The sequence below is a fragment of the Scyliorhinus torazame genome, chromosome 4 (assembly GCF_047496885.1).
Source record: "Scyliorhinus torazame isolate Kashiwa2021f chromosome 4, sScyTor2.1, whole genome shotgun sequence".
Lineage (NCBI taxonomy): Eukaryota > Metazoa > Chordata > Chondrichthyes > Carcharhiniformes > Scyliorhinidae > Scyliorhinus > Scyliorhinus torazame.
The window spans coordinates 290,030,519-290,056,397 of NC_092710.1; the positions used below are offsets into that span (position 1 = coordinate 290,030,519).

Consider the following 25,879-nt stretch of genomic DNA (forward strand, 5'->3'; position numbering starts at 1 on the left):
TCACTTAGTGCCAGGGGCTTAGACGGGGCGGAGTTTGTAAGGAGCATCCAGGAGGGCTTCTTAAAACAATATGTAGACAGTCCAACTAGGGAAGGGGTGTTACTGGACCTGGTATTGGGGAATGAGCCCGGCCAGGTGGTAGAAGTTTCAGTAGGGGAGCATTTCGGGAACAGTGACCACAATTCAGTAAGTTTTAAAGTGCTGGTGGACAAGGATAAGAGTGATCCTAGGGTGAATGTGCTAAATTGGGGGAAGGCTAATTATAACAATATTAGGCGGGAACTGAAGAACCTAGATTGGGGGCGGATGTTTGAGGGTAAATCAACATCTGACATGTGGGAGGCTTTCAAGTGTCAGTTGAAAGGAATTGAGGACCGGCATGTTCCTGTGAGGAAGAAGGATAAATACGGCTGATTTCGAGAACCTTGGATAACGAGAGATATTGAAGGCCTCGTCAAAAAGAAAAAGGAGGCATTTGTCAGGGCTAAAAGGCTGGGAACTGACGAAGCCTGTGTGGAATACAAGGAAAGTAGGAAGGAACTTAAGCAAGGAGTCAGGAGGGCGAGAAGTGGTCACGAAAAGTCATTGTCAAATAGGGTTAAGGAAAATCCCAAGGCTTTTTGCACATACGTAAAAAGCAAGAGGGTAACCAGGGAAAGGGTTGGCCCACTGAAGAATATGATGTGGAGATGCCGGCGTTGGATTGGGATGAGCACAGTAAGAAGTCTTACAACACCAGGTTAAAGTCCAACAGGTTTGTTTCGATGTCACTAGCTTTCGGAGCGCTGCTCCTTCCTCAGGTGAATGAAGAGGTATGCTCCAGAAACATATATATATATATATAGACAGATTCAAAGATGCCAGACAATGCTTGGAATGCGAGCATTAGCAGGTGATTAAATCTTTACAGATCCAGAGGTGGGGTAACCCCAGGTTAAAGAGGTGTGAATTGTGTCAAGCCAGGACAGTTGGTAGGATTCCGCAGGCCAGATGGTGGGGGATGAATGTAATGCGACATGAATCCCAGGTCCCAGTTGAGGCCGCACTCATGTGTGCGGAACTTGGCTATAAGCTTCTGCTCGGCGATTCTGCGTTGTTGCGCGTCCTGAAGGCCGCCTTGGAGAACGCTTACCCGGAGATCAGAGGCTGAATGCCCTTGACTGCTGAAGTGCTCCCCGACTGGAAGGGAACATTCTTGCCTGGTGATTGTCGCGCGATGTCCGTTCATTCGTTGTCGCACGGTGACATCAATCAGTTCCATCCAACCATCAGGCTCACCATGGACTACTCTCCAAAATCAGTTGCATTCTTGGACACACTCGTCTCCATCAAGGACGGTCACCTCAGCACTTTGCTTTACCGCAAACCCACGGATAACCTCACGATGCTCCACTTCTCCAGCTTCCACCCTAAACACATTAAAGAAGCCATCCCCTATGAACAAGCTCTCCGTATACACAGGATCTGCTCAGACGAGGACGAGCGTAACAAACATCTACAGACGTTGAAAGATGCCCTCGTACGAACGGGATATGGCGCTTGACTCATCGATCGACAGTTCCAACGCGCCACAGCAAAAAACCGCACCGACCTCCTCAGAAGACAAACATAGGACACAACCGACAGAATACCCTTCGTCGTCCAGTACTTTCCCGGAGTGGAGAAACTACGACATCTTCTTCACAGCCTTCAACACGTCATCGATGAAGATGAACATCTTGCCAAGGTCATCCCCACTACTTGCCTTCAAACAACCGCGCAACCTCAAACAAACCATTGTTTGCAGCAAACTACCCAGCCTTCAGAAGTGACCACGACACCACACAACCCTGCCATGGCAATCTCTGCAAGACGTGCCAGATCATCGACATGGATACCACCATTACACGTGAGAACACCACCCACCAGTTACGCGGTACATACTCGTGCGACTCGGCCAACGTTGTCTACCTCATACGCTGCAGGAAAGGATGTCCCGAAGCGTGGTACATTGGCGAGACCATGCAGACGCTGTGACAACGAATGAACGGACATCGCGCGACAATCACCAGGCAGGAATGTTCCCTTCCAGTCGGGGAACACTTCAGCAGTCAAGGGCATTCAGCCTCTGATCTCCGGGTAAGCGTTCTCCAAGGCGGCCTTCAGGACGCGCAACATCGCAGAATCGCCGAGCAGAAGCTTATAGTCAAGTTCCGCACACGAGTGCGGCCTCAACCGGGACCTGGGATTCATGTCGCATTACATTCATCCCCCACCATCTGGCCTGCAAAATCCTACCAACTGTCCTGGCTTGACACAATTCACACGTCTTTAACCTGGGGTTACCCCATCTCTGGATCTGTAAAGATTTAATCACCTGCTAATGCTCGCATTCCAAGCATTGTTTGGCATCTTTGAATCTGTCTATATATATGTTTCTGGAACATACCTCTTCCTTCACCTGAGGAAGGAGCAGCGCTCCGAAAGCTAGTGACATCGAAACAAACCTGTTGGACATTAACCTGGTGTTGTAAGACTTCTCACTGAAGGATACGCAAGGGAATCTATGTGTGGAGCCAGAGGAAATGGGTGAGGTACTAAATGAATACTTTGCATCAGTATTCACCAAAGAGAAGGAATTGGCACATGTTGAGTCTGGAGAAGGGTGTGTAGATAGCCTGGGTCACATTGAGATCCAAAAAGACGAGGTGTTGGGCGTCTTGAAAAATATTACGGTAGATAAGTCCCCAGGGCCTGATGGGATCTACCCCAAAATACTGAAGGAGGCTAGAGAGGAAATTGCTGAGCCCTTGACAGAAATCTTTGGATCCTCACTGTCTTCAGGTTATGTCCCAGAGGACTGGAGAATAGCCAATGTTGTTCCTCTGTTTAAGAAGGGTTGCAAGGATAATCCAGGGAACTACAGGCCGGTGAGCCTTACGTCAGTGGTAGGGAAATTACTGGAGAGAATTCTTCGAGACAGGATCTGCTCCCATTTGGAAGCAAATGGGCGTATTAGTGAGAGGTAGCATGGTTTGTGAAGGGGAGGTCGTGTCTCACTAGCTTGATAGAGTTTTTCGAGGAGGTCACAAAGATGATTGATGCAGGTAGGGCAGTGGATGCTGTCTATGTGGACTTCAGTAAGGCCTTTGACAAGGTCCCTCATGGTAGACTAGTACAAAAGGTGAAGTCACACGGGATCAGGGCAAGGTGGCAAGGTGGATACAGAACTGGCTAGGTCATAGAAGGCAGAGAGTAGCAATGGAAGGATGCTTTTCTAATTGGAGGGCTGTGACTAGTGGTGTTCCGCAGGGATCAGTGCTGGGACCGTTGCTGTTTGTAGTATATATAAATGATTTGGAGGAAAATGTAACTGGTCTGATTAGTGAGTTTGCAGACGACACAAAGGTTGGTGGAATTGCGGATAGCGATGAGGACTGACAGAGGATACAGCAGGATTTAGATTGTTTGGAGACTTGGGCGGAGAGATGGCAGAGGGAGTTTAATCTGGACAAATGTGAGGGAATGCATTTTAGAAGGTCTAATGCAGGTAGGGAATATACAGTGAATGGTAGAACCCTCAAGAGTATTGAAAGTCAGAGAGATCTAGGTGTACAGGTCCACAGGTCACTGAAAGTGGCAACACAGGTGGAGAAGGTAGTCAAGAAGGCATACGGCATGCTTGCCTTCATTGGCCGGGGCATTGAGTATAAGAATTGGCAAGTCATGTTGCAGCTGTATAGAACCTTAGTTAGGCCACACTTGCCCGAGTATAGTGTTCAATTCTGGTCACCACACTACCAGAAGGATGTGGAGGCTTTAGAGAGGGTGCAGAAGAGATTTACCAGAATGTTGCCTGGTATGGAGGGCATTAGCTATGAGGAGCGGTTGAATAAACTCGGTTTGTTCTCACTGGAACAACGGAGGTTGAGGGGCGACCTGATAGAGGTCTACAAAATTATGAGGGGCATAGACAGAGTGGATAGTCAGAGGCTTTTCCCCAGGGTAGAGGGGTCAATTACTAGGGGGCATAGGTTTAAGGTGAGAGGGGCAAGGTTTAGAGTCGATGTACGATGCAAGTTTTTTTACACAGAGGTTAGTGGGTGCCTGGAACTCTCTACCGGAGGAGGTGGTGGAAGCAGGGACGATAGTGACATTTAAGGGGCATCTTGACAAATACATGAATAGGATGGGAATAGAGGGATACGGACCCAGGAAGTGTAGAAGATTGTAGTTTAGTCGGGCAGCATGGTCGGCGTGGGCTTGGAGGGCCGAATGGCCTGTTCCTGTGCTGTACCTTTCTTTGTTCTTTGTTTGTTCTACCAATGTATAAGCTCACCCTGTATTTGGAGTTACCTTTGGAGGCTTTTTATTAATAAAAATTTTAGAGTACCCAATTCGTATCTTTTTTTTTTAAATTAAGGGGCAATTTAGCATGGCCAAACCCACCTAGCTTCCACATCTTTGGGTTGTGGGGGTGAAACCCACGCAAACACGGGGAGAACGTGCAAACTCCACACGGAGAGTGACCCAGAGCCGGGATCGAACCTGGGACCTCGGCGCCGTAAGGCCGCAGTACTAACCCACTGCGCTACCATGCTGCCCTCCTTTGGAGGCTTTAACGGTCGACGTATGCACTGACATCTACGATACATGGAATAAACAAGCTAAAAGTATTGATTAGCTCTGACCTGAGTTGGAGAATACTTCCACTCAGATATAATACTGCAAACTCTAGATCCCAATAGGCAGATGGAGTACAGTAGTGCACCGGAGAAGAATGGCTCAACCATACCACCACACACCTCTTCCAATTCCCCCCCGCAATCACTTTGATTCTGACCTTAGCTCCAGGTAGGTACAAATGAAAACAGGAGCTGTTAAATGTCATGATGCAACACTAGCACCTGTGCACTTTAACGCATTGATTTGAAATTCTTCTCTCCACAATTTTAGAAGAGACATGAAAACATAGGTTTTCTCTCCAGTATGAATGGCATCATTTAAAGCCACATACTTTCCCACAGAAGAAACAAAGAATTCTCTCCAACCTGCTGCCACATGATCTCAAGCACCTCATAAACAAGGCAGCCGTTAGCAGGTTACAGTTGGTGCATACCCGAGAGCAAAACAGAAATAATATAATAGGCTGTCTTCTTAGTCAGTTCCTTTGCCCAAGAATGACTTGCTTCCATTCCGGCTTGATGGGTTCCAAGATGGTTGATAAGTCGAAAGTGCAATATGCAGATTCTTTCACATGTGGGACAGTTTGTGCTTGAAGGGCTGACTCAATTGGTTGGTTGACTGTAGTTTTACAGCACAGAAAAAAGCCCTTCAGCACATCATGCACTCTCAGATACTTCGCCTCTGCTAAAGTCTAATGTTCCTAAAGTCTCGCTATGTGTTCGGCACCTTCCCCAATGAGCTTTCTCCATTTTGGTCACAAGATAGGGTCTACAATTTTCGACAGTTTGTCTGACCTCTTCAAGGATGCTCTGAGAACATCCCTAAAGTGTTTCATCTGTCTCCTACCACAACCAAGTTCCATATAGACCAGTTGCTTCAGGAGTCTGGTTTAAGGCATGCGACCAAAATGTTCTGTCCTGCGGAGCTGGTTTTTGAGTGATTAGCACCTCAATGCTGGGAAAATTGGGAGAGGACACTGCCTTTCTTGCCACCACATTTGGCGGATCCTGCGAAGGCACTGCTGATAGTACTTCTCCAGTGTTTTGAGGGGCCTGTAGATTGTCCAAGTCTTTAAAGCATACAGGATTATGAGATCACTGCTGTCCGGAAAGCTAGGACCTTAGACGCAGGTTTGAGAATCCAGAATGACATAGCAAAGCAGACCATTCAGTCTATTAGGCCTGTGCTAGCTCTTTGAACGAGCTGGACAATTAGAACTCTCTTCCCTGCTCTTTCCCTGTAAATATTTTCCCACCAAGTGTGATTCAATTCCCTTTTGAAAGTTACTCTTGAATCTTCTTTCCCTACCCTTTCAGACATTGGATGTGATTCAGTGGTCTCGTTTCGCTCGAGCAAGAGTGCGCGCGTCAAGGCCGGTGAACAGTGGGAGGCTCCAAAAACGAGAACCGCGCCAGGCACCAAACCACTTACGATGCAACCAGCCCGCTCCCATAGGTGAAATCGGGATCCCGCCGTAGCATGGCGAGAAACCAATAATCACTGAAATCCTATTTCTTTTTTTTTTTTTAATGTAAATTTAAGAGTACTCAAATATTTTTTCCCAATTAAGAGGCAATTTGGCATAGCCAATCCACTTACCCAACACACCTTTTGATTTGTGGGGGTGAGACCCACGCAGATATGGGGAGAATGTGCAAACTCCACAAGGACAGAGAACCGGGACCGGGATGGAACCCGGGTCCTCGGCACCATGAAGCAGCAGTGTTAATGACTGCGCCACCGTGCCGCCCACCACTTAAGCCCTATTTCCATACAATTAGCGGAAGCCACCCCATATCCAGCGTCTCCCCAGCAAGTGGTCATCCTGGCACCGATTAGAACGCCTTTTGAGAAAAGTTAACCTGACGTAGGGCTGCTGCGGGGACCCTAAGAGGTGAGTGGCCATATCCATTCACAGGCAATGAACCCGGGGGCACTGGACATGCTGTCCCTGTGCCATGGAGGGAGAGAGAGAGAGGGGGGGGGGGGGGGGTGGCGGGGAGAGAGAAGCAACCGGGGGGAGGGGAGGGGGTGCAGACCCGGTTAGGGGTGGACCGCTATGGAGGGGTTGGGGTATCGGGGCCGGGGTGAGAGAAAACCATACATGGTTCCTCCGTGCCATCCCCTGGAATCTGGGGGCAAGCCTAGTCCCGTAGTCCCGACCTGTCTGCCCCCATCGGCCACCCAGAACCACTGACTGTGGAGGCTTCTGGCCATGTGGCTGACGGCTATTGGGTATAGGGAATTAGCAATCATGGTTAAGTGAGCACTTCACACATCCCAAGTGGACCCCCGTAGGTGGGTGTGTCATGTAGCATGTAGGCTCATCACATCTTGATACATGGACACTGTGCTTGAACACTGTGCAGCATCACAGTGAACAGGACACCCCCCCGCCGCAGCTCGATGTGCGTGGGCTGGGCATGTCGGGTGGGGGGGCAGGATCCTATGTCTGGGGAGGATGGGCATGGGAATGGTGGTCAAGCCGCATCGCGGAGCAAAGAAACAGGCGTCATACCAGTTGTGGTCAGGGTAATTTCATGCGTCTCGTACAAGTGCCTCACTCTGCTGAAGGTACCACACCATTATCCCCACCCTCCCTCCCCACCCCATCAATGCCCCGTCCCCCACCACCTCCCCACCCACGCACACTCCCCTCCTTACACCCTACCTATCCCCACCCCTTCAGTGCCCTCTCAGTGATCCTCGATGTGCTTGGCCTTCCTTGCTCTACCGCTATGTCCAGGCTGCACATCAGAGGTGGAGGCAGCCAGCTGCTTACCTCGTCCCGTGTCATTCAATGCCCCTGGCTGGTGTCTTCTGGGGCAACGGCATAAGCATAGCAGTGCCGCCCTGTTCCGGATGCAGTCTGCAAGACACAGCTTCGCCAGAGAGCTTGTACTCGGGGGAGCTGGTGGCTAATGTCGCCACTCCACAGAATGGGTCCCGGTGCTCCCTCCTCCCAGTCTGGAATGAACCCCAGATGCCCCTGTGTCATCTGGCCCTGCCAGCCCTGGCTGTTCCCCAATGTCTGCACCATGGTGCCATGCCCTCGGCAATGCTCCTCGGTGACTGGGACATGCTGTGCAACGCCTCGGCAATGTCCACCTGCGGCTGGGGCAAGCCCTGCAACGCCTCGACCATTCCCATCGGAGACTGCGATATGTCCCGCAACACCTCATCATGACCCGCCAGGGTCACCTACCCCAGCGGATTGGACAGCCTACTCAGGCCCTCAGCCATGGCCATCACTGACTGAGCCACGCCTTGGACACCTTCACTAATGGTGCGGTCATTGTGCACCAGGCTCTCCACTGCGGTCACCACCTTAGCAGTGCTGGCCTTGGGCTATGCATTGCCAGCGACATCTTCTAAAGTCTGTGTCAGCTCCCGGTAAACCTGCTTCAGCGGCTCAGCATTTGACTGGGGCCTAGCTGGGGTCCAGCAGGCCGCCGACTACTGTCTCACCTTGGCGTTACTGCCTCCACCTGATGTGCATCAGCAACTGTGTGGTGCTCAGCAGAATGTGCCCCAGAAGCCTGACCAGTAACATTGCCCATTGACCGGTGTGTTTCTGCATTGGTGCAGCTGTGACGCATCTACGGTTGCATCCTCTGAGCTCTCCTCCGAGCTGGGGCCGGGGGGGGGGGGGTTTGCTGCAGTCTGCCCTCTGCCACCCAGATAACCGCCAGAGCCCATTCCTCGCAGGTAGTGAGAATTCATATGACCAGCACCCCACCGCCAGTCTGGGCCTTCTCCTGGTTATTGTGGGACAGCTTCTCCTGCGGCGACACAGAGAGGACATCGTTCGTCGGGGTCAAAGGGAGGGGGGGGTCAAAGGGAGGGGGGGTCAAAGGGAGGGGGGGTCAAAGGGAGGGGGGGTCAAAGGGAGGGGGGGTCAAAGGGAGGGGGGGTCAAAGGGAGGGGGGGTCAAAGGGAGGGGGGGTCAAAGGGAGGGGGGGGTCAAAGGGAGGGGGGGTCAAAGGGAGGGGGGTCAAAGGGAGGGGGGTCAAAGGGAGGGGGGTCAAAGGGAGGGGGGTCAAAGGGAGGGGGGTCAAAGGGAGGGGGGTCAAAGGGAGGGGGGTCAAAGGGAGGGGGGTCAAAGGGAGGGGGGTCAAAGGGAGGGGGGTCAAAGGGAGGGGGGGTCAAAGGGAGGGGGGGTCAAAGGGAGGGGGGGTCAAAGGGAGGGGGGGTCAAAGGGAGGGGGGGTCAAAGGGAGGGGGGGTCAAAGGGAGGGGGGGGTCAAAGGGAGGGAGGGTCAAAGGGAGGGAGGGTCAAAGGGAGGGAGGGTCAAAGGGAGGGAGGGTCAAAGGGAGGGAGGGTCAAAGGGAGGGAGGGTCAAAGGGAGGGAGGGTCAAAGGGAGGGAGGGTCAAAGGGAGGGAGGGTCAAAGGGAGGGAGGGTCAAAGGGAGGGAGGGTCAAAGGGAGGGAGGGTCAAAGGGAGGGAGGGTCAAAGGGAGGGAGGGTCAAAGGGAGGGAGGGTCAAAGGGAGGGAGGGTCAAAGGGAGGGAGGGTCAAAGGGAGGGAGGGTCAAAGGGAGGGAGGGTCAAAGGGAGGGAGGGTCAAAGGGAGGGAGGGTCAAAGGGAGGGAGGGTCAAAGGGAGGGAGGGTCAAAGGGAGGGAGGGTCAAAGGGAGGGAGGGTCAAAGGGAGGGAGGGTCAAAGGGAGGGAGGGTCAAAGGGAGGGAGGGTCAAAGGGAGGGAGGGTCAAAGGGAGGGAGGGTCAAAGGGAGGGAGGGTCAAAGGGAGGGAGGGTCAAAGGGAGGGAGGGTCAAAGGGAGGGAGGGTCAAAGGGAGGGAGGGTCAAAGGGAGGGAGGGTCAAAGGGAGGGAGGGTCAAAGGGAGGGAGGGTCAAAGGGAGGGAGGGTCAAAGGGAGGGAGGGTCAAAGGGAGGGAGGGTCAAAGGGAGGGAGGGTCAAAGGGAGGGAGGGTCAAAGGGAGGGAGGGTCAAAGGGAGGGAGGGAGGGTCAAAGGGAGGGAGGGAGGGTCAAAGGGAGGGAGGGAGGGTCAAAGGGAGGGAGGGAGGGTCAAAGGGAGGGAGGGAGGGTCAAAGGGAGGGAGGGTCAAAGGGAGGGAGGGTCAAAGGGAGGGAGGGTCAAAGGGAGGGAGGGTCAAAGGGAGGGAGGGTCAAAGGGAGGGAGGGTCAAAGGGAGGGTCAAAGGGAGGGAGGGAGGGTCAAAGGGAGGGAGGGATCATCAAAGGGAGGGAGGGAGGATCAAAGGGAGGGAGGGAGGGTCAAAGGGAGGGGGGGTCAAAGGGAGGGAGGGTCAAAGGGAGGGAGGGTCAAAGGGAGGGAGGGTCAAAGGGAGGGAGGGTCAAAGGGAGGGAGGGTCAAAGGGAGGGAGGGTCAAAGGGAGGGAGGGTCAAAGGGAGGGAGGGTCAAAGGGAGGGAGGGTCAAAGGGAGGGAGGGTCAAAGGGAGGGAGGGTCAAAGGGAGGGAGGGTCAAAGGGAGGGAGGGTCAAAGGGAGGGAGGGTCAAAGGGAGGGAGGGTCAAAGGGAGGGAGGGTCAAAGGGAGGGAGGGTCAAAGGGAGGGAGGGTCAAAGGGAGGGAGGGTCAAAGGGAGGGAGGGTCAAAGGGAGGGAGGGTCAAAGGGAGGGAGGGTCAAAGGGAGGGAGGGTCAAAGGGAGGGAGGGAGGGTCAAAGGGAGGGAGGGAGGGTCAAAGGGAGGGAGGGAGGGTCGGAGGGAGGGAGGGTCAAAGGGAGGGAGGGAGGGTCAAAGGGAGGGAGGGAGGGTCTAAGAGAGGGTGGGAGGGTCAAAGGGAGGGAGGGAGGGAGGGTCAAAGGGAGGGAGGGAGGGTCAAAGGGAGGGAGGGAGAGTCAAAGGGAGGGAGGGAGGGTCAAAGGGAGGGAGGGAGGGTCAAAGGGAGGGAGGGTCAAAGGGAGGGAAGGAGGGTCTAAGAGAGGGTGGGAGGGTCAATGGGAGGGAGGGAGGGTCAAAGGGAGGGAGGGAGGGTCAAAGGGAGGGAGGGAGGGTCAAAGGGAGGGAGGGAGGGTCAAAGGGAGGGAGGGAGGGTCAAAGGGAGGGAGGGAGGGTCAAAGGGAGGAGGGAGGGTCAAAGGGAGGGAGGGAGGGTCAAAGGGAGGGAGGGAGGGTCAAAGGGAGGGAGGGAGGGAGGGTCAAAGGGAGGGAGGGAGGGAGGGTCAAAGGGAGGGAGGGTCAAAGGGAGGGAGGGTCAAAGGGAGGGAGGGAAGGGCAAAGGGAGGGGGTGAAGAGAGGGTTGGGTGCGGCTGATCACGTGTTGATGGTTAGGTTGGGGGGTTGTCAACTCACCTGTGCAGCCCGGTGCAAGTCATTGACTTTTTTGTGCCACTGGAGGCGCCTCCTGGTCACTGCCTGAGCTGACGGCCGCTGCTACTTCATCCCAGGTAACATCCGTCCGGGCCCTCGGGGAAATAGGACATCTCACCTTGCCTCAACCGCATCTCGCAGCCTGCCCCGGTCTGCATCTCCAAATCTTGGGGCTAGACGTCTCGGCGCCATGGATGCAAGCTGAGTGGGGTTTGCTGTGTAAGAGCTGTTTAAAGTGCTCCTCGACCTTGTTAGAGGGGGATGGCAAGCACGGTCCAGTGACGCAATAAAGTCAATGACCTACACCGGGCCGCACAGGTGAGTTGGCAACACCCCAACCTAACCATCCCGACATGATCAGCCGCAACCAATCCTTCACCCCTTCCCTTCAGCTGCCTCCCATCCATCGACTGCATCCACCTCCCGCTGACTTGGGAAAGCGGGCAGCATAATCAAAGACCCCTCCCACCCGGCTTACTCACTCTTCCAACTTCTTCCATCTGGCAGGAGATACAAAAGTCTGAGAACACACACGAACGGATTCAAAAACAGCTTCTTCCCCGCTGTTACCAGACTCCTAAGCAACCCTCTTATGGACTGACCTGGTTAATACTACACCGATGCTGGTGTCTTTGTATTTACATTGTGGGCCTTGTGTTGCCCTATTGTGTATTTTCTGTTATTTTCTTTTCAAGTACTAAAGGATCTGCTTGAGCTGCTCGCAGAAGAATATTTTTCACTGTACCTCGGTACATGTGACAATAAACAAATCCAATCCAATCCAAATGATTTACAGCATCAGTGAAATCTGGAGGTGAATCAAAACAAGCCAGGATGCCCGTTTAGATTAAGTGAATGCTGAAAAGTGTAAATAAGTGCTGAGGATTGGGTTAGGTGGATTGGCCATGATAAATTGCCCTTAGTGACCAAAAAGGTTAGGAGGGGTTATTGGGTTACGGGGATGGGCTGGAAGTGAGGGCTTAAGTGGGTTGGTGCAGACTCCATGGGCCGAATGGCCTCCTTCTGCACGGTGTGTTCCATGTTCTAACTGAGCTCTTCGCCCGAGTGAACAACATTTCAGTCGTCTCTCACAATAGGAGTACCTACTTGGATTAGATATGCAGAGATATGTTGGTGCCAATAAAACGTGATCCCATCAAGAATCAGCCCCTCCAGGAGTAAAGGCAAGTCAGTGAAAGACATCAATACTAATCAGGAAGAAAACATTGGTTAGGAACTACATTTCCAATTTCCTCCAGCAGTTTTTTCAGCCCAATTGAAAATCTAGTAAGCAAAGTTACACAAAGTATATTTAAATCATGGAAAATTGGCGGGATTCTCCCCTACCTGGTGGGGCGGGGGGTTCCGGCGTAATGGAGTGGCGGGAACCACTCTGGCGTCGGGCCACCCCAAAGGGGCGGAAGTCTCCGCACCTTTAGGGGCCAAGCCCTCACCTTGAGGGCTAAGCCCGCGCCAGAGTGGTTTGCGCTCTGTCGGCTGGCGGGAAAGGCCTTTGGCGCCACGCCAGCCAGCGCCGAAAGGTCTTCGCCGGGCGACACATGCGCGGGAGCGTCAGTTGACGTCATCCCCGCGCATGCACAGAATAGTGAAGACCATGGCGAAGGCAGAAGAAAAAGAGTGCCCCCACAGCACAGGCCCGCCCGCGGATCGGTGGGCCCCGATCGCGGGCCAGGCCACCGTGGGGGTACCCCCCCGGGGCCAGATCGCTCTGCGCCCCCCCCCAGGACCCCAGAGCCTGCCCGCGCCGCCTTGTCCCACCGTTCAAAAGCTGGCTTAATCCACGCTGGCGGGACAGGCATTCCAGCAGCGGGACTTCGGCCCATCGCGGGCCGGAGAATCGGCGGGGGTGGGCCTGCCGACCGGTGCGATTCCCGCCCCCGCCGAATCTCTGGTGGCAGAGACCTCGGGACCCGGCGGGGGCGGGATTCACGCCATCCCCCGGCGATTCTACGACCCGGCGTGGGGTCGGAGAATCCCGCCCAATGTACCTCCACAAGTTTTCAGAATCTTGGGCGAAATTCTCCCGAAACGGCACGATGTCCGCCGACTGGCGCCCAAAACGGCGCCAATCAGACAGGCATCGCGCCGCCCCAAAGGTGCGGAATGCTTCGCATCTTTGGGGGCCGAGCCCCAACATTGAGGGGCTAGGCCGACGCCGGAGGAATTTCCGCCCCGCCAGCTGGCGGAAACGGCCTTTGTTGCCCCGCCAGCTGGCACGGAAATGACATCTCTGGGCAGCGCATGCGCGGGAGCGTCAGTGGCCGCTGACAGTTTCCCGCGCATGCGCAGTGGAGGGAGTCTCTTCCACCTCCGCCATGTTGGAGACCGTGGCGGAGGCGGAAGGGAAAGAGTGCCCCCACGGCACAGGCCCGCCCGCGGATCGGTGGGCCCCGATCGCGGGCCAGGCCACCGTGGGGGCACCCCCCGGGGCCAGATCGCCCCGCGCCCCCCCCAGGACCAGGGAGCCCACCCACGCCGCCTTGTCCCGCCGTTCAAAAGGCGGGACAGGCAATTTATCGGCGGGACTTCGGCCCATCCGGGCCGGAGAATCCAGCGGGGGGGGGGCCCGGCCAACCGGCGCGGCCCGATTCCCGCCCCCGCCGAATATCCGGTACCGGAGGCTTCGGCAACCGGCGGGAGCGGGATTCACGGCAGCCCCCGGCGATTCTCCAACCCGGCGGGGGGTCGGATTATGACGCCCCTTATTTTTCAAAATGAAAAAAAACATATCCTTGTGGACATTATTATAAGTGACAGAAACTTTTATTTACCTTAGTGTCTTCACTGTCAGGGTTTTCCAACCATATATAGGGGTCATAAATTTTCTCACCATGGTAGACATCAATCTGATAATAGAAATTATGAACAAAAATCTATATTACAGCACTTTAATATTGATTACATTTTTAAGATTTTTGTATTGAAAACTTCTGAAAACTCAAAACCATTTTTAATCTTGCAATTGCAGCTGGTGCCTCTGCTGAGTTTGCAGGTGACAACAGCCATACACCCAAATATTGTGTAAATTTGATATAGGAATATCTTCACAATAAACTGTATAAAATGACAGCGCATAGCAGATATTCTATGTATAAATGACAGCTGCAATTCTCATCAACATTCACTCAAGGTATTAATAAAGAAGAACCCCACATTCTCCAGGAATTTCTGTGTAATAAAAAATCCTATGTCAAGTTTGCATCATAGATGCCATCTTTCTCTTTCCTTTATTTTCCTCTGCCATCACACTCAACAAATATTAACTAGGTTTGTCCTCTCAGTAGTTGTGATCTCTGTAACTTTGGAACAGTGGGCTGAAAAGGGCGGAGGAGTTTGGTATATTCAGAATAATTTAGTGCTGTAAAACAAACTGCCATGAACCATTTGATGTTCATTATCTTGCAAAATAATATCTTTCCATGTATTAATATGTATTTAATTATCAACATTCAACAAGTACACAAGAATAAAGCCTGATAACAAAACAACAGTTCATCAGTTAAAAAAAAGCAGATTAGCTCTCCTCTAAGTCACATATCATCCTGACAGAGACCATATTGCCATTCCTTCACTTTCGCTGGGTCAAAATCCTGGAACTCCTACCAGTAATGCGGGAATACTTACACCATATGCAGTGATTCAAGATGGCTCACTAACACCTACTTAGTGATGGCCACATTCCATGAAACTTCTTTTTAAAAAGGTAAGCAATGGTCAATAATACAGCTCTCCTTATAACACACAAAGATCATCTTTATTATTGTCACAAATAGGCTTATAACACTGCAATGACGTTACTGTGAAAATCCCCTAGTCGCCACACTCCGGCGCCTGTTCGGGTACACGGAGGGAGAATTTAGTATGTCCAATTTACCTAACAAGCACTTCTTTCGGGATTTGTGGGAGGAAACCGGCGCACCCAGAGGAAACCCATACCGACACAGGGAGAACGTGCAGGCGCTGCAGTGGCCCAAGCGGGAATCGAACCCGGGTCCTGGGTGCTGTGAAGCAACAGTGCTAATCACTATGCTACCGCGCCGCCCTGCACACCAGCTAGGTTTCTGTTCTAAGCTGCAGCCTGTAGTAAATTGGATACTCAAATCCATAATTTTTGCAGGACGTATATTTGTGCTGCACTGAAGCCTTTTGATTGTTAGGAATCATTGAATAGTAAGTACAGCAGAGCCATTTGGCTCATCAAATCTTTGTTGGCATTTCTAAGAGAAATCCAGTTAATTCTACTCTCCAACTCATTCCCCAAATCCGTAAAGTTTCTCTTTCTGTATTTATCCAAATCCCTTTCAAAGGCTGCTATGCAATCGGTTTCCACCACCTTATCAGGCAGTGCATTCCTCCTGTCATCCATTTCTTTTGCCCATCTGTGCTTTCTTCACCACTGGAAACATCTATCTAACCCTTCATTATGATAAGCTCCGCTGTCAAATCTCCTCTTAACATTCTCTGCTCAAAGGACAGCAACCCCAGCTTCTCAAGTCTATCTAACAATAGTAACTAATTCCTCAATCTTGGAACCATCAAGTAAATCTCTTCTACATCTTCTCCAAAGCCTTCATGACCTTCCTAAAGCTTGGTGCCAAAAAACAGACAACACTTTGACTGGGGTCAAACTAGTATTTTATGGAGGTTTGACTTTCATAAGAACATAAGAACTAGGAGCAGGAGTAGGCCATCTGGCCCCTCGAGCCTGCTCCGCCATTCAATGAGATCATGGCTGATCTTTTGTGGACTCAGCTCCACTTTCCGGCCCGAACACCATAACCCTTAATTCTTCAAAAAACTATCTATCTTTATCTTAAAAACATTTAATGAAGGAGCCTCTACTGCTTCACTGGGCAAGGAATTCCAGAGATTCACAACCCTTTGGGTGAAGAAGTTCCTCCTAAACTCAGTCCTAAATCTACTTCCCCTTATTTTGAGGCTATGCCCTCTAGTTTTCACCCGCCAGTGGAAACAACCTGCCCGCATCTATCCTATCGATTCCCTTCATAATCTTATATGTTTCTATAAGATCCCCCCTCATCCTTCTAAATTCCAACGAGTACAGTCCCAGTCTACGCAACCTCTCCTCGTAATCCAACCCCTTCAGCTCTGGGATTAACCTAGTGAATCTCCTCTGCACACCCTCCAGTGCCAGTACGTCCTTTCTCAAGTAAGGAGACCAAAACTGAACACAATACTCCAGGTGTGGCCTCACTAACACCTTATACAATTGCAGCATAACCTCCCTAGTCTTAAACTCCATCCCTCTAGCAATGAAGGACAAAATTCCATTTGCCTTCTTAATCACCTGTTGCACCTGAAAACCAACTTTCTGCGACTCATGCACGAGCACACCCAGGTCTCTCTGCACAGCAGCATGTTTTAATATTTTATCATGCTATCGAGTTTTTGCACACTCTCCTTCAGTTTAAAAAGTTTATCATCTGCATTGTTAACCTGTCTTGCCACTTTCAAAGACTTGTGCCCAAACACGCCCAAGTCACACTTTTGCACCCCTTACAATTGTACCATTAGCATATATTTATTACCGTACCTCATTGTTCAAACCAGTCAATCACCCAAACATTTGTGTTGAATTTCAGAGCATAAAGCTGAAACACCAAATATTTCTTCGCTGCACACATGCTTCTTTTTCTTTTTTTTTGTTTCAAATGTCCATTTGTAGGTCTTTCAGCCTGTTCCTCCAATCAATCAGATCGTGTCTGATTTGAACATTATCGACATTTACCCACCTTTCATCTCTATTGCTTGTAGTTTCAAGGAGGAATTAGATATCGTTCTTGAGTCTAAAGGGATATTAGGGGGGGGTCGGGAATCAGGGTATTGAACTTGATGATCAGCCATGATCATAATGAATGGTGGAGCAGGCTCGAAGGGCCGAATGGCCTCCTCCTACTTCTATTTTTTATATTTCTATGATACAATTTCCAAACAAAAATCTATCAATATCAGTCTTTAAATGTTCATTTGCTGCAGCAGCCATAGCCTTTTGGGAAAGAGTTCCATATTTCCACTACCATATATGTGAAAACGTGTTTCCTGTTTTCTCTCCCGAGTGGTTTAGCTTTAATCTTAAAATTATGTCCCCCTTTTCCTGATGCGACTACCAGAGGAAATAATTTTCTATCCTGTCATCTTTCTGACTGAATAGAGTTTTATTTATCCTATCAAAACCTTTTGTTCACTTTAAAGACCAAAATTAGATCATCATTTAACCCGCTAAATAAGTTTGTATAACCTGTTCTCATAATCTAGCACCTTAAACCCCTTCAATCTTTCTGGTAACTTTGCACCATAACTCCTTCCTGTGGTGCAGTGCCAAGACTGAATGTAGTACTTTGGAAGAGATACAGCCAAAATATCACTGGCATTGAACCCAACCCCCGCATTGAATTCCAAACCTCAATATAAAGGCCAAGAGAGGGTAGATGCAAGAAAGGTGTTCCCGATGGTGGAGGTGTCCAGAACCAGATGAGATGAGGAGAAATGTCTTCACCAAAAGAGCGGTCGGCCTGTGGAATTCGCTACCACAGAAAGCAGCTGAGCCCAAAACATGGAATGTTTCAAGAAGCAGTTAGGTATAGCCCTTGGGGAGAAAAGGATCAAAGGATATGGAGAAGGCAGGGATCGGGGGAAGAGGGTGGGGGGAATGTGACTCCAGACCCACAGCAATGTGGTTGACTCTTAAATGCCCCCTCAAGGGCAATTACGCATGGGCAATATGCTAGCACATGCCCACGTCCCATGAACGGATTTTAAAAAATGGATGTTGAGTGATTAGCCATGATCATAATGAATGGCGGAGCAAGTTCAAAGGGCTGAATAGCCTCCTCCTACTTTCTAAGTATGTTTCTATGATTCCATTATGCTTTTTGATTACTTTTTGTATGTGTCAACTCAGAGATTTATTTGCTCCTCTAGAGTTTCTAGTTTCTCACCATAAAGAAAATATTCTATTTATCTTACTTTTAGCGCAAGTGGATAATCTCAAAACCTCCCACACTCAACTCAATTAGCCACCATTTTCCCTTTTACTTAATCCGACTGCGTCCGTTTGTAACTTGTTGCACCCACCTGCATCACTTACTACCCCTATCTAAGTGTAAACTACAAATGTTCTTATTAAATATATTATTCTATATTCTACAGGGTAAATAGTAAGAAACTGTTTCCTCTAAAGAGTACATCAAAAACTAGAGGGCATGGATTCAAAATAATGGGAAAAAAGGAGTAGAAGTAATGAGGAAAATATTTTTCACCCAGGGGTGGTTGGAATCTGGAGCAAACTTCCTGGGAGGGTGGCGTTACTGAGGTATTCAAAATGGAATTGGATTGCTATCTGAAAATAATGAATGTGCAAGGTACAAGGTCACAGGAGGCAGGGGAGAGGGACGAGGTAGAACTCTCTTGGAGAACCAGTGCAGACTTGATGGGCCGAATAAACTCCTTTTGCACTGTAAAGATTCTGTGATTCTATTTTTCCTTTTATGCTTATGGTCTCCTACTTCCCAACCAATATTAAAAAGTTCCAGCAATTTTGTGCTTTTTCATTTTTGCCAATAATCTCATATGTGGAATGTTATATGTCCTCTCTAACTCCATATAAATAATGTCCATTCACATACTCTGATGCACCATTTTAGTGACTGCTTCAAAACAATTTAACGTGATTAGTCCGGCACGTACTACCCATTGCAAATTCCTGCACTGCCTCTCAGATCAGATCATACTTGTTCAAGTGCTCAGTCACTCTATCTGCTACCTCCTAATCGACTGCTGGGAAGGTTGTCACAAAGTACATATTTAATCAGTCAGTTGTTTATTTTCTTCAATTATAACACCTGTATATTTTTTAAACAAAAAGGATTGTTTTCTTATCATTCATTTTTATAACGGCTGTGTTTATTTGTGCCACAACACGAGGAGCATCCCTGCACATGGGTGCAGTCCCTAACAGTGTCAGTGTCCGCTGTTTACAGGGAAATGAACAAGTTGGCATGACACAGACTAACAGTGAATGTCAAGTTACCCATTTTTAGGTACATGAAGTCCTTCACCAAGTTCTGAAGAAAGGAATCAGACTTAAAACGTTAACTCTCTTTTTCTCTCCACAGATGCTATCAAATCAATTTTCCCCCAGCATTTTCTAATTTTATTCTAAATGGAAACAATTGACTTTCATGATTTGTAAGGCAATAGAAAGACCGTGATTATATGCACAATGTATGTCTTTGCTGCCTTGTGTGCACGCTGGAGAGAGCAGCCTGTGGGCACTCAAGCAATGGAACTTGCAAGACAGGGATGGAGTCAAGTTTCTCCTCAGTAAGTGTCTGGCTAGAGGTAATAAAGAGGTAGAAAATAAACTACAAGGGCAAACTAACAAGGAATATAAAAAACTGACAATCAGTGCTTCTTTAAATATCTAAAAAGGAAGAGAGGTCAAAGTGAACATAAGCCCCCTAGAAAATGAATTTGGGGAGGTAGTTATGGGAGTTTGGCTCAAGATGGATTGGAACTTTAGGGGAAAAGCAAAATGTTAGATCAAGCTTTGTGTGAAGAAATGTCAAGACTGGCTTTCACAGGCTTTTGGTAGCAAGCTGAAATCACTTGTTTTTGTACCAGACAAATTGCAGTAACGGCCTTGGGAAGGGTTGCGCTAGGCTTGAAAATAATCATAATTAAACTAAAAGCACAGATGAAAGGCGAGGGGGGCTGCCTTCAGCAAAATGGAATGCGAGGGAGCTGCCCTCAGAAATGAACCAAAAACTGTATAAGAACTGCTGTTAGATGTATTGATTTTGGCTTGCTGTTGTAACTCTCAAGAGATACAGTGGTCTTAGCCCCGGCCGAGAAATAAACATATGTTAAAGTAACGAGGTGTTCGACTGATCATTTCATCCGGACTGGGTGCAAAAGAATCCTCATTTGGTGTCAGGAGTGGGATTTCAAGGAGCCTCCCTGGAACCTGACGGCGTAACAGACTGATCGCATTTGGACGCTGAGGGGGGAAATGGCCACCAAACGCGAGTACCCTTGCTACCACTTTGGTTTCCCCCTTGGCTGTCCAGAGTGTGGCCACGCCCTGCTGTTCGGTTTCGGTGGAGACTTTGACGAAATCAAAGCAGTCCGGCGAACCCGTTACGAAGAAGGGTTGAAAGGGTTGGAGTCCCAGGAAGGTTGGACCTTCCTAAAGTCCCGGGTTGGAAACCTTGGGAGGTTAGAGTCATCCCTAAACAGTCCGGGTTGGAGTCCCTGGGAGGTTAAAATCCTTCCTAAAGTCCCGGGTTGGAAACCTTGGGAGGTTAGAGTCCTCCTTAAATCTCTGGGTAAATGAGTGATGATGATCCTTAGGGTTGCCTAATACCTTCGCGATAAAAGGTGGTTTTCGATAAATAAGTATATCAACCGGTGTCTAGACTTGTTCGACACTTCGGGTTGATCAGATTGAATATTACGGAGAACGGATAACTCTGTCCAAATTATATATTATAAAATTTAAATGGTGGTGCGGATAACACATAAAGGAAACATAATAAACAGGGCTTGACCGTTGCGTGCCCTGTCGGACCACTCGAACAATTTCTTAAATCTGTTAGTTCTGTCTTTAATTCTCTGAGTCTGTCTGTCTGTTAGTTCTGTCTTTGATTCCGAGTCTGTCAGACTGTTTAAATCAGTCCTCTCTCTCTTTTCATGTTTCATTTCCAGACTTTGACCTTCTAAAAGTCACTTTTGAACAATTTGATTTAGCATTTTTGATTGGGCAACGGGGCAGGGTAACCCCGTTTAAATTCTTGATTGAATAGGCGATTTAGGATCGCTACCAAAATTAAATAGGAAACCACAAGGATCATCCGAGGATAGGAGACAATGGGTAATACTTTAGATAGTACCTCTGATAATGGAAGCGCGCTTCAAACTCTTTGTGAATAGTATCCGGAACATTCTCAGCAGCTGCGGCAGTTATCAGGAGAATTGCACAAGAAATTGGGAAAGGGGAAATGGCCCCTGGGAGGATCAAAAGATTTGCCTACTGTTATAAAGGCACAGCATATTATTTGGCAACATAACCGTAGCTCCACGGCTAAGAAATTGACTGAGTTATGGCGGGAGCACTGCCAAAAATTTTAAAAATACATCTTTATTGGCTAATTGGCCGGCTAACGCTTTAAAATTGGGTATTGAATTAACAGAAGGGGGAATTGTTAAGACTGCGGAGGTTTTGAAAAAAGGAATGAGCCCACCATAGAAAAAGACCTAAGTCTGGAAAACCCCCCCATTTCTAAATCAGGACCGTACGGTCAAATGGCCGGTCTTCCCTTGACCGAGGGAGACGATGAGGACGACCCTGAAAATTGGCAATATAGGGGACGACCGACCGTTACACCGCCACTACGACCGCCTCCACCTTACATTCCCAGGGTTCTGATTGTAGTTCAAACTGTTCTAAAACAAATGATGTTTCAGACAAAAAAAAACTCTTTATTCCTCTGGTGTGACCATGTTAGAAATTACATTAAAGATGTGTACATTCAAGCCCTTTATCCACCGCTCCCAACGCCACTATCACCACCTCCACAAGGAGGTCCGGCGACTCGCACTCGTTCTAAAACCCATGCTAATCAATTCTCACAGATGAATCATGAGTTAGTCCCGGGTAAAGAGGGGGCACCAGAGGTGGATTTCCCTGATTACCCAGACGACTATCAACCGCAGTGTCAGTTTCCCGTCCAGCAAGTTCCCAATATAGCATACAACCCTGCCAACCACAGGGGCCCAACAACCAGGCATTTCAAAATAATTATTATAATTAATAAATTAATCAAATTTGATACTACTGATTCAGTATTAATAAATTATACAATATAATACAGTCAAACAGTTGATTGATCAGTAACATTTCAATAATAGTATTTCAGCTCAAATTCATCGATTGGGGGTACAATTGGAAGATAAATTGGGGTGGATCAAGTTTTTTGATTTCTTTTTGGATATATAATGCCAAATCTTTAACTTCTTTCGAGTTATTGGGAATGAAAGTACAACATTCTGCACTTTGACATCTTCTGGATTATACACAAAAGCTTGTTGAAAGGGTTAATTTTCTTGCAGAGACAAAAGAGGCGTATAGTTTGGAATGATGCCATTCACATCTCCAAACTTTTTTTCAAAAATTGTATTTGTCACTCAAATGGACTGGGAATAAAAGTTGGATTGCTGCCAAATTCCCGTTATCAAATGTCCTTGAACGATCTGTTCTTTTTAATTAGAGTTGTTTTGTTTTTTAAAACCAGCTTCCACACTGTTTGAAGTTTTAATTTCCAGGCTAATTCTAAACATTTATTTTAAAATATCAAACACAATAACTTATTAAACATATAGGTTTTCTGTAGATGAATTCATCGATTCTATTAAAGAAGGCACTACTAGCAAGATATGTTGGTTTCTTAAAATTAATAAAGCAATATTCAGAATAATGACAGTTCTCTTAAGTTGACAGTTCTTGACTATCCCTGTAGAATTCACTAGAGGCACTTATACAGAATCTTATTCGGCAACAAGTTTTGGTTCCGTGTCACTCTCCTTGTAATACTCCAATACCAGCAGTCCCGAAGCCCGGCAAGCCAGATCAATATCGCCTCGTCCAAGATCTGCGCTCAATTAATGCCATTGTGCAACCCCTTCACGCATTGGTCCCAAATCCAGCCCACATTTTAGCCCAAGTCCCAGCGGACGCTACAACATTTTCCCTGGCGGATCTCCAGCATGCCTTTTTCGCCCTCCCCTTGCACCCGGATTCACAGTATCTCTTTGCCTTGACATATCAAAATCAACAATACACATGGACTAGGTTGTCTCAAGGATTTATACATTCGCCTACTCTTTTCTCCCGCTATCTCCAACAACAATTACAGCCCATAGAATTAAAAGGGGGATCCACCCTCGTACAGTATGTTGACGATTTACTGATCGCAAGCCCGTCAGAACAAAGTTTAAAGAAGATACGGCTCAATTATTAAATTACCTTTCAATTTTAGGATACATTGTGTCACCCGCCAAAGTAGTAGTAGCCCAACCAACAGTCCGGTTGCTGGGTATCCTTTTATCCGCCGATGCACGGGCGCTATCACCAAGTCGAGTTCAGCCCATTTGTCAGTACCCTGCACCCACAACGGCTAAGGATGTCCGTAAATGGCTCGGAATGGTTAATTATTGTCGGCAATGGATTCCGAATATCGCCCTAGATACCCGGCTATTGACCCCATACACCAATAACGCTGGAGAGTTCCAGTTAAGTACAGAAGCCCAAGAGGCCTTCCATCGGCTAAAAGACGCCTTAATGAGGGCGCCAGCACTAGGACGCCCCCTTTATGATCGACCTTTCCAACTTTATTGTACTGTTTTAGCCAGTTGTGCCACTGCGGTACTTACCCAGAAACATGGGGATCGCCACCGTCCTATAGCTTATTACTCGTCTAAACTTGATCCAGTTGCACTCGGCTATCCTGGATGTACTCAGATTTTAGCCTCTATTTACAATAGTCTCCAGTCAGCGGCTAATCTCATTCTTCAGCAGGATATTGTTATTTATAGTTCACATTCAGTCACGGCCCTGCTCGATCAACTTCAGACTCAGCACCTAACTATGGCGCGTCAAAATAAATATGAGATTTATCTCCTCAATAACCCGAAACTTCAGTTCCGGCACTGCACTACTATTAACCCCGCTAGTTTCCTTTCCGACCCGCCTAACGCCACTGAGTCCCCGACTCATGACTGTCTTTTTCTCTTACAAGACGATGCGTCATTACGCGATGATCTCACTGATTCTCCAATACCAAATGCTGATCTGAACCTATTCACCGATGGTAGTTCATCCATCGGTGAAAGGGGGGATAGATTATCAGGGTATGCAATTGTTAACCAACAAGGAGAAACACTTGAAGCAGCAGCATTCAAAACTCCCTTTTCCGCCCAACAGGCTGAACTTTTTGCACTTATTCGAGCCTGTGTATTAGGGAAAGATAAAATTGTAAATATCTACACTGATTCCCGATATGCCTTTGGGGTCACACACGATTTTGGCCAATTATGGAAAAACAGGGGATTTCTGACATCAGCGGGTACTCAGATATCTCATAAACAATTGGTTACACAATTATTACAAGCTCTAATGCTTCCAAAATAGATTGCGGTTATAAAATGTGCAGCACATACAAATGGAAAAACCCTGGTGGACGCGGGTAATCGGCAGACGGACCACCAGGCCAAAGAGGCTTCTCGCTTAAGAGACATGGTGGTACCAAAAATGATGAGCCAGACTAAAAGCTCTTAAGGGTCAGTCTCCCTCTGAAAAGCCAATGCCGACCATCACTGACGTCATTCAGTTACAGGAGGACGCTCCTGCTTGTGTAAAAAGACTATGGGAAGAATTGGGATATTGTTATGATCCTGTAAACAAATTGTGGGTCACCCTGGCAGGGCAATCTTGTATGCCAGATGCATTAGCAGCCTGGGTCACCGAATGTGTTCACTTTGCAACTCATTGTGTTGCGCGAGCTACGGGTGATGTATTGCTCAAAACATGGTGGCATCCAAGACTGCAAGATATAGCGCAAAACATTAGCAGTCGTTGCCTAGTATGTCAGCAGTATAATCCTGGTAAAACAATACCCTGTGAAATGGGTAAAACCCCGCTACCGGAAGGTCCCTTTGAGACACTCCAGATGGATTACATTGAGTTGGAAAGATGCCAATGTTATAAACATGTATTGGTTATTGTTGATGTATTTAGCAAATGGATAGATGCTTACCCCACTGTAGATAACAAAGCTTCCACGGTAGTGAAAGTTTTGATGCAAAAAATTGTTCCTAGATTTGGGATTCCATTTCGATTAAGCTCTGATAATGGACCTCATTTTGTCGGACAGATCAATGAGGAATTTTGTACTCAGCTGGGAATAAAACAACAATTACATTGCGCATACCGACCCCAAGCAGCGGGAATGGTAGAAAGGGCTAATCAGACATTAAAAACAAAACTGGCAAAACTACAGGCAGAGACTGGAGCCACTTGGCTCAAATTATTGCCTATTGCTCTCTTCCAAATACGTGCAACCCCAGCTGGAAAGACACGACTGAGTCCCGCCGAACTTTTATACGGAAGGCCCTTGCGTACTCCTCAAGGGAAACATAAGGAAGTACAGTTTCACCATATGACTACTGAAATGGCCAACTATGTGGTAGCCTTGACTAAAGTACTAAAAGACCTCCATTCACGGGTACGAGCCGCTTAAGAGGAGATACCTCCCTTGTCCAGTTCTGTTACTATTAATCCGGGGGAGTATGTTCTGATTCGTAAATGGGTTAGGAAAGGATTAGAACCCCGATGGGAAGGACCACACCAGGTCCTACTCACTACTCCCACTGCTGTATAAGTGGAAGGCAGAAATGCCTGGATCCACATCCACCATTGTATGGTTGTGAAAATGCAATAGAGAATAACCCTCTGTTTCGAGCCCTTGGTAATAACCTCAGCATCATTCACGGGATGAAGGACAGCCTTATTATCGTAACCCTGCTGTGACTTTTGGATACGGGAGGAGAGGCCAAGCGAAGAACCTGTGGCCCCAAGGGAAGACGGACTCATCACCTCTGTCGAGGAGACACCTTACAATGCACCAGTCAAGGCCCAGGAGAAGGACCTTGGAACGCGACCCCTGCGGACGGATGTTCGGCCTACGTACAACGATGCAATCGGACCACACTCATCAGTGGAGTGACTAAGGGCAACCTACCCTGTCATCAGGTCAACTGTAAATGGGACTATAGCTGCAGAAATTTAAAAAAAAGACTTTACCCTTGGGATGCGTTGACCAAGGGAGG

At 48.6% G+C, this 25,879-nt stretch overlaps 1 protein-coding gene across 3 annotated transcripts in view; it reads right to left on the reverse strand.

Moving 5' to 3' along the window:
- Positions 1–25,879, reverse strand: part of LOC140410990 (prolyl endopeptidase-like) — a 219,069-nt gene that overhangs the window by 185,049 nt on the left and 8,141 nt on the right. For 2 of the 3 annotated variants that reach the window (XM_072499879.1, XM_072499881.1), the window contains exon 2: positions 13,747–13,821. In XM_072499879.1, coding sequence (XP_072355980.1) covers positions 13,747–13,821 — 75 coding nt within the window. Of the gene's footprint in view, positions 1–12,061; positions 12,163–13,746; positions 13,822–25,879 lie in introns of all 3 variants that reach the window. The other variant, XM_072499880.1, reaches the window with a different exon arrangement.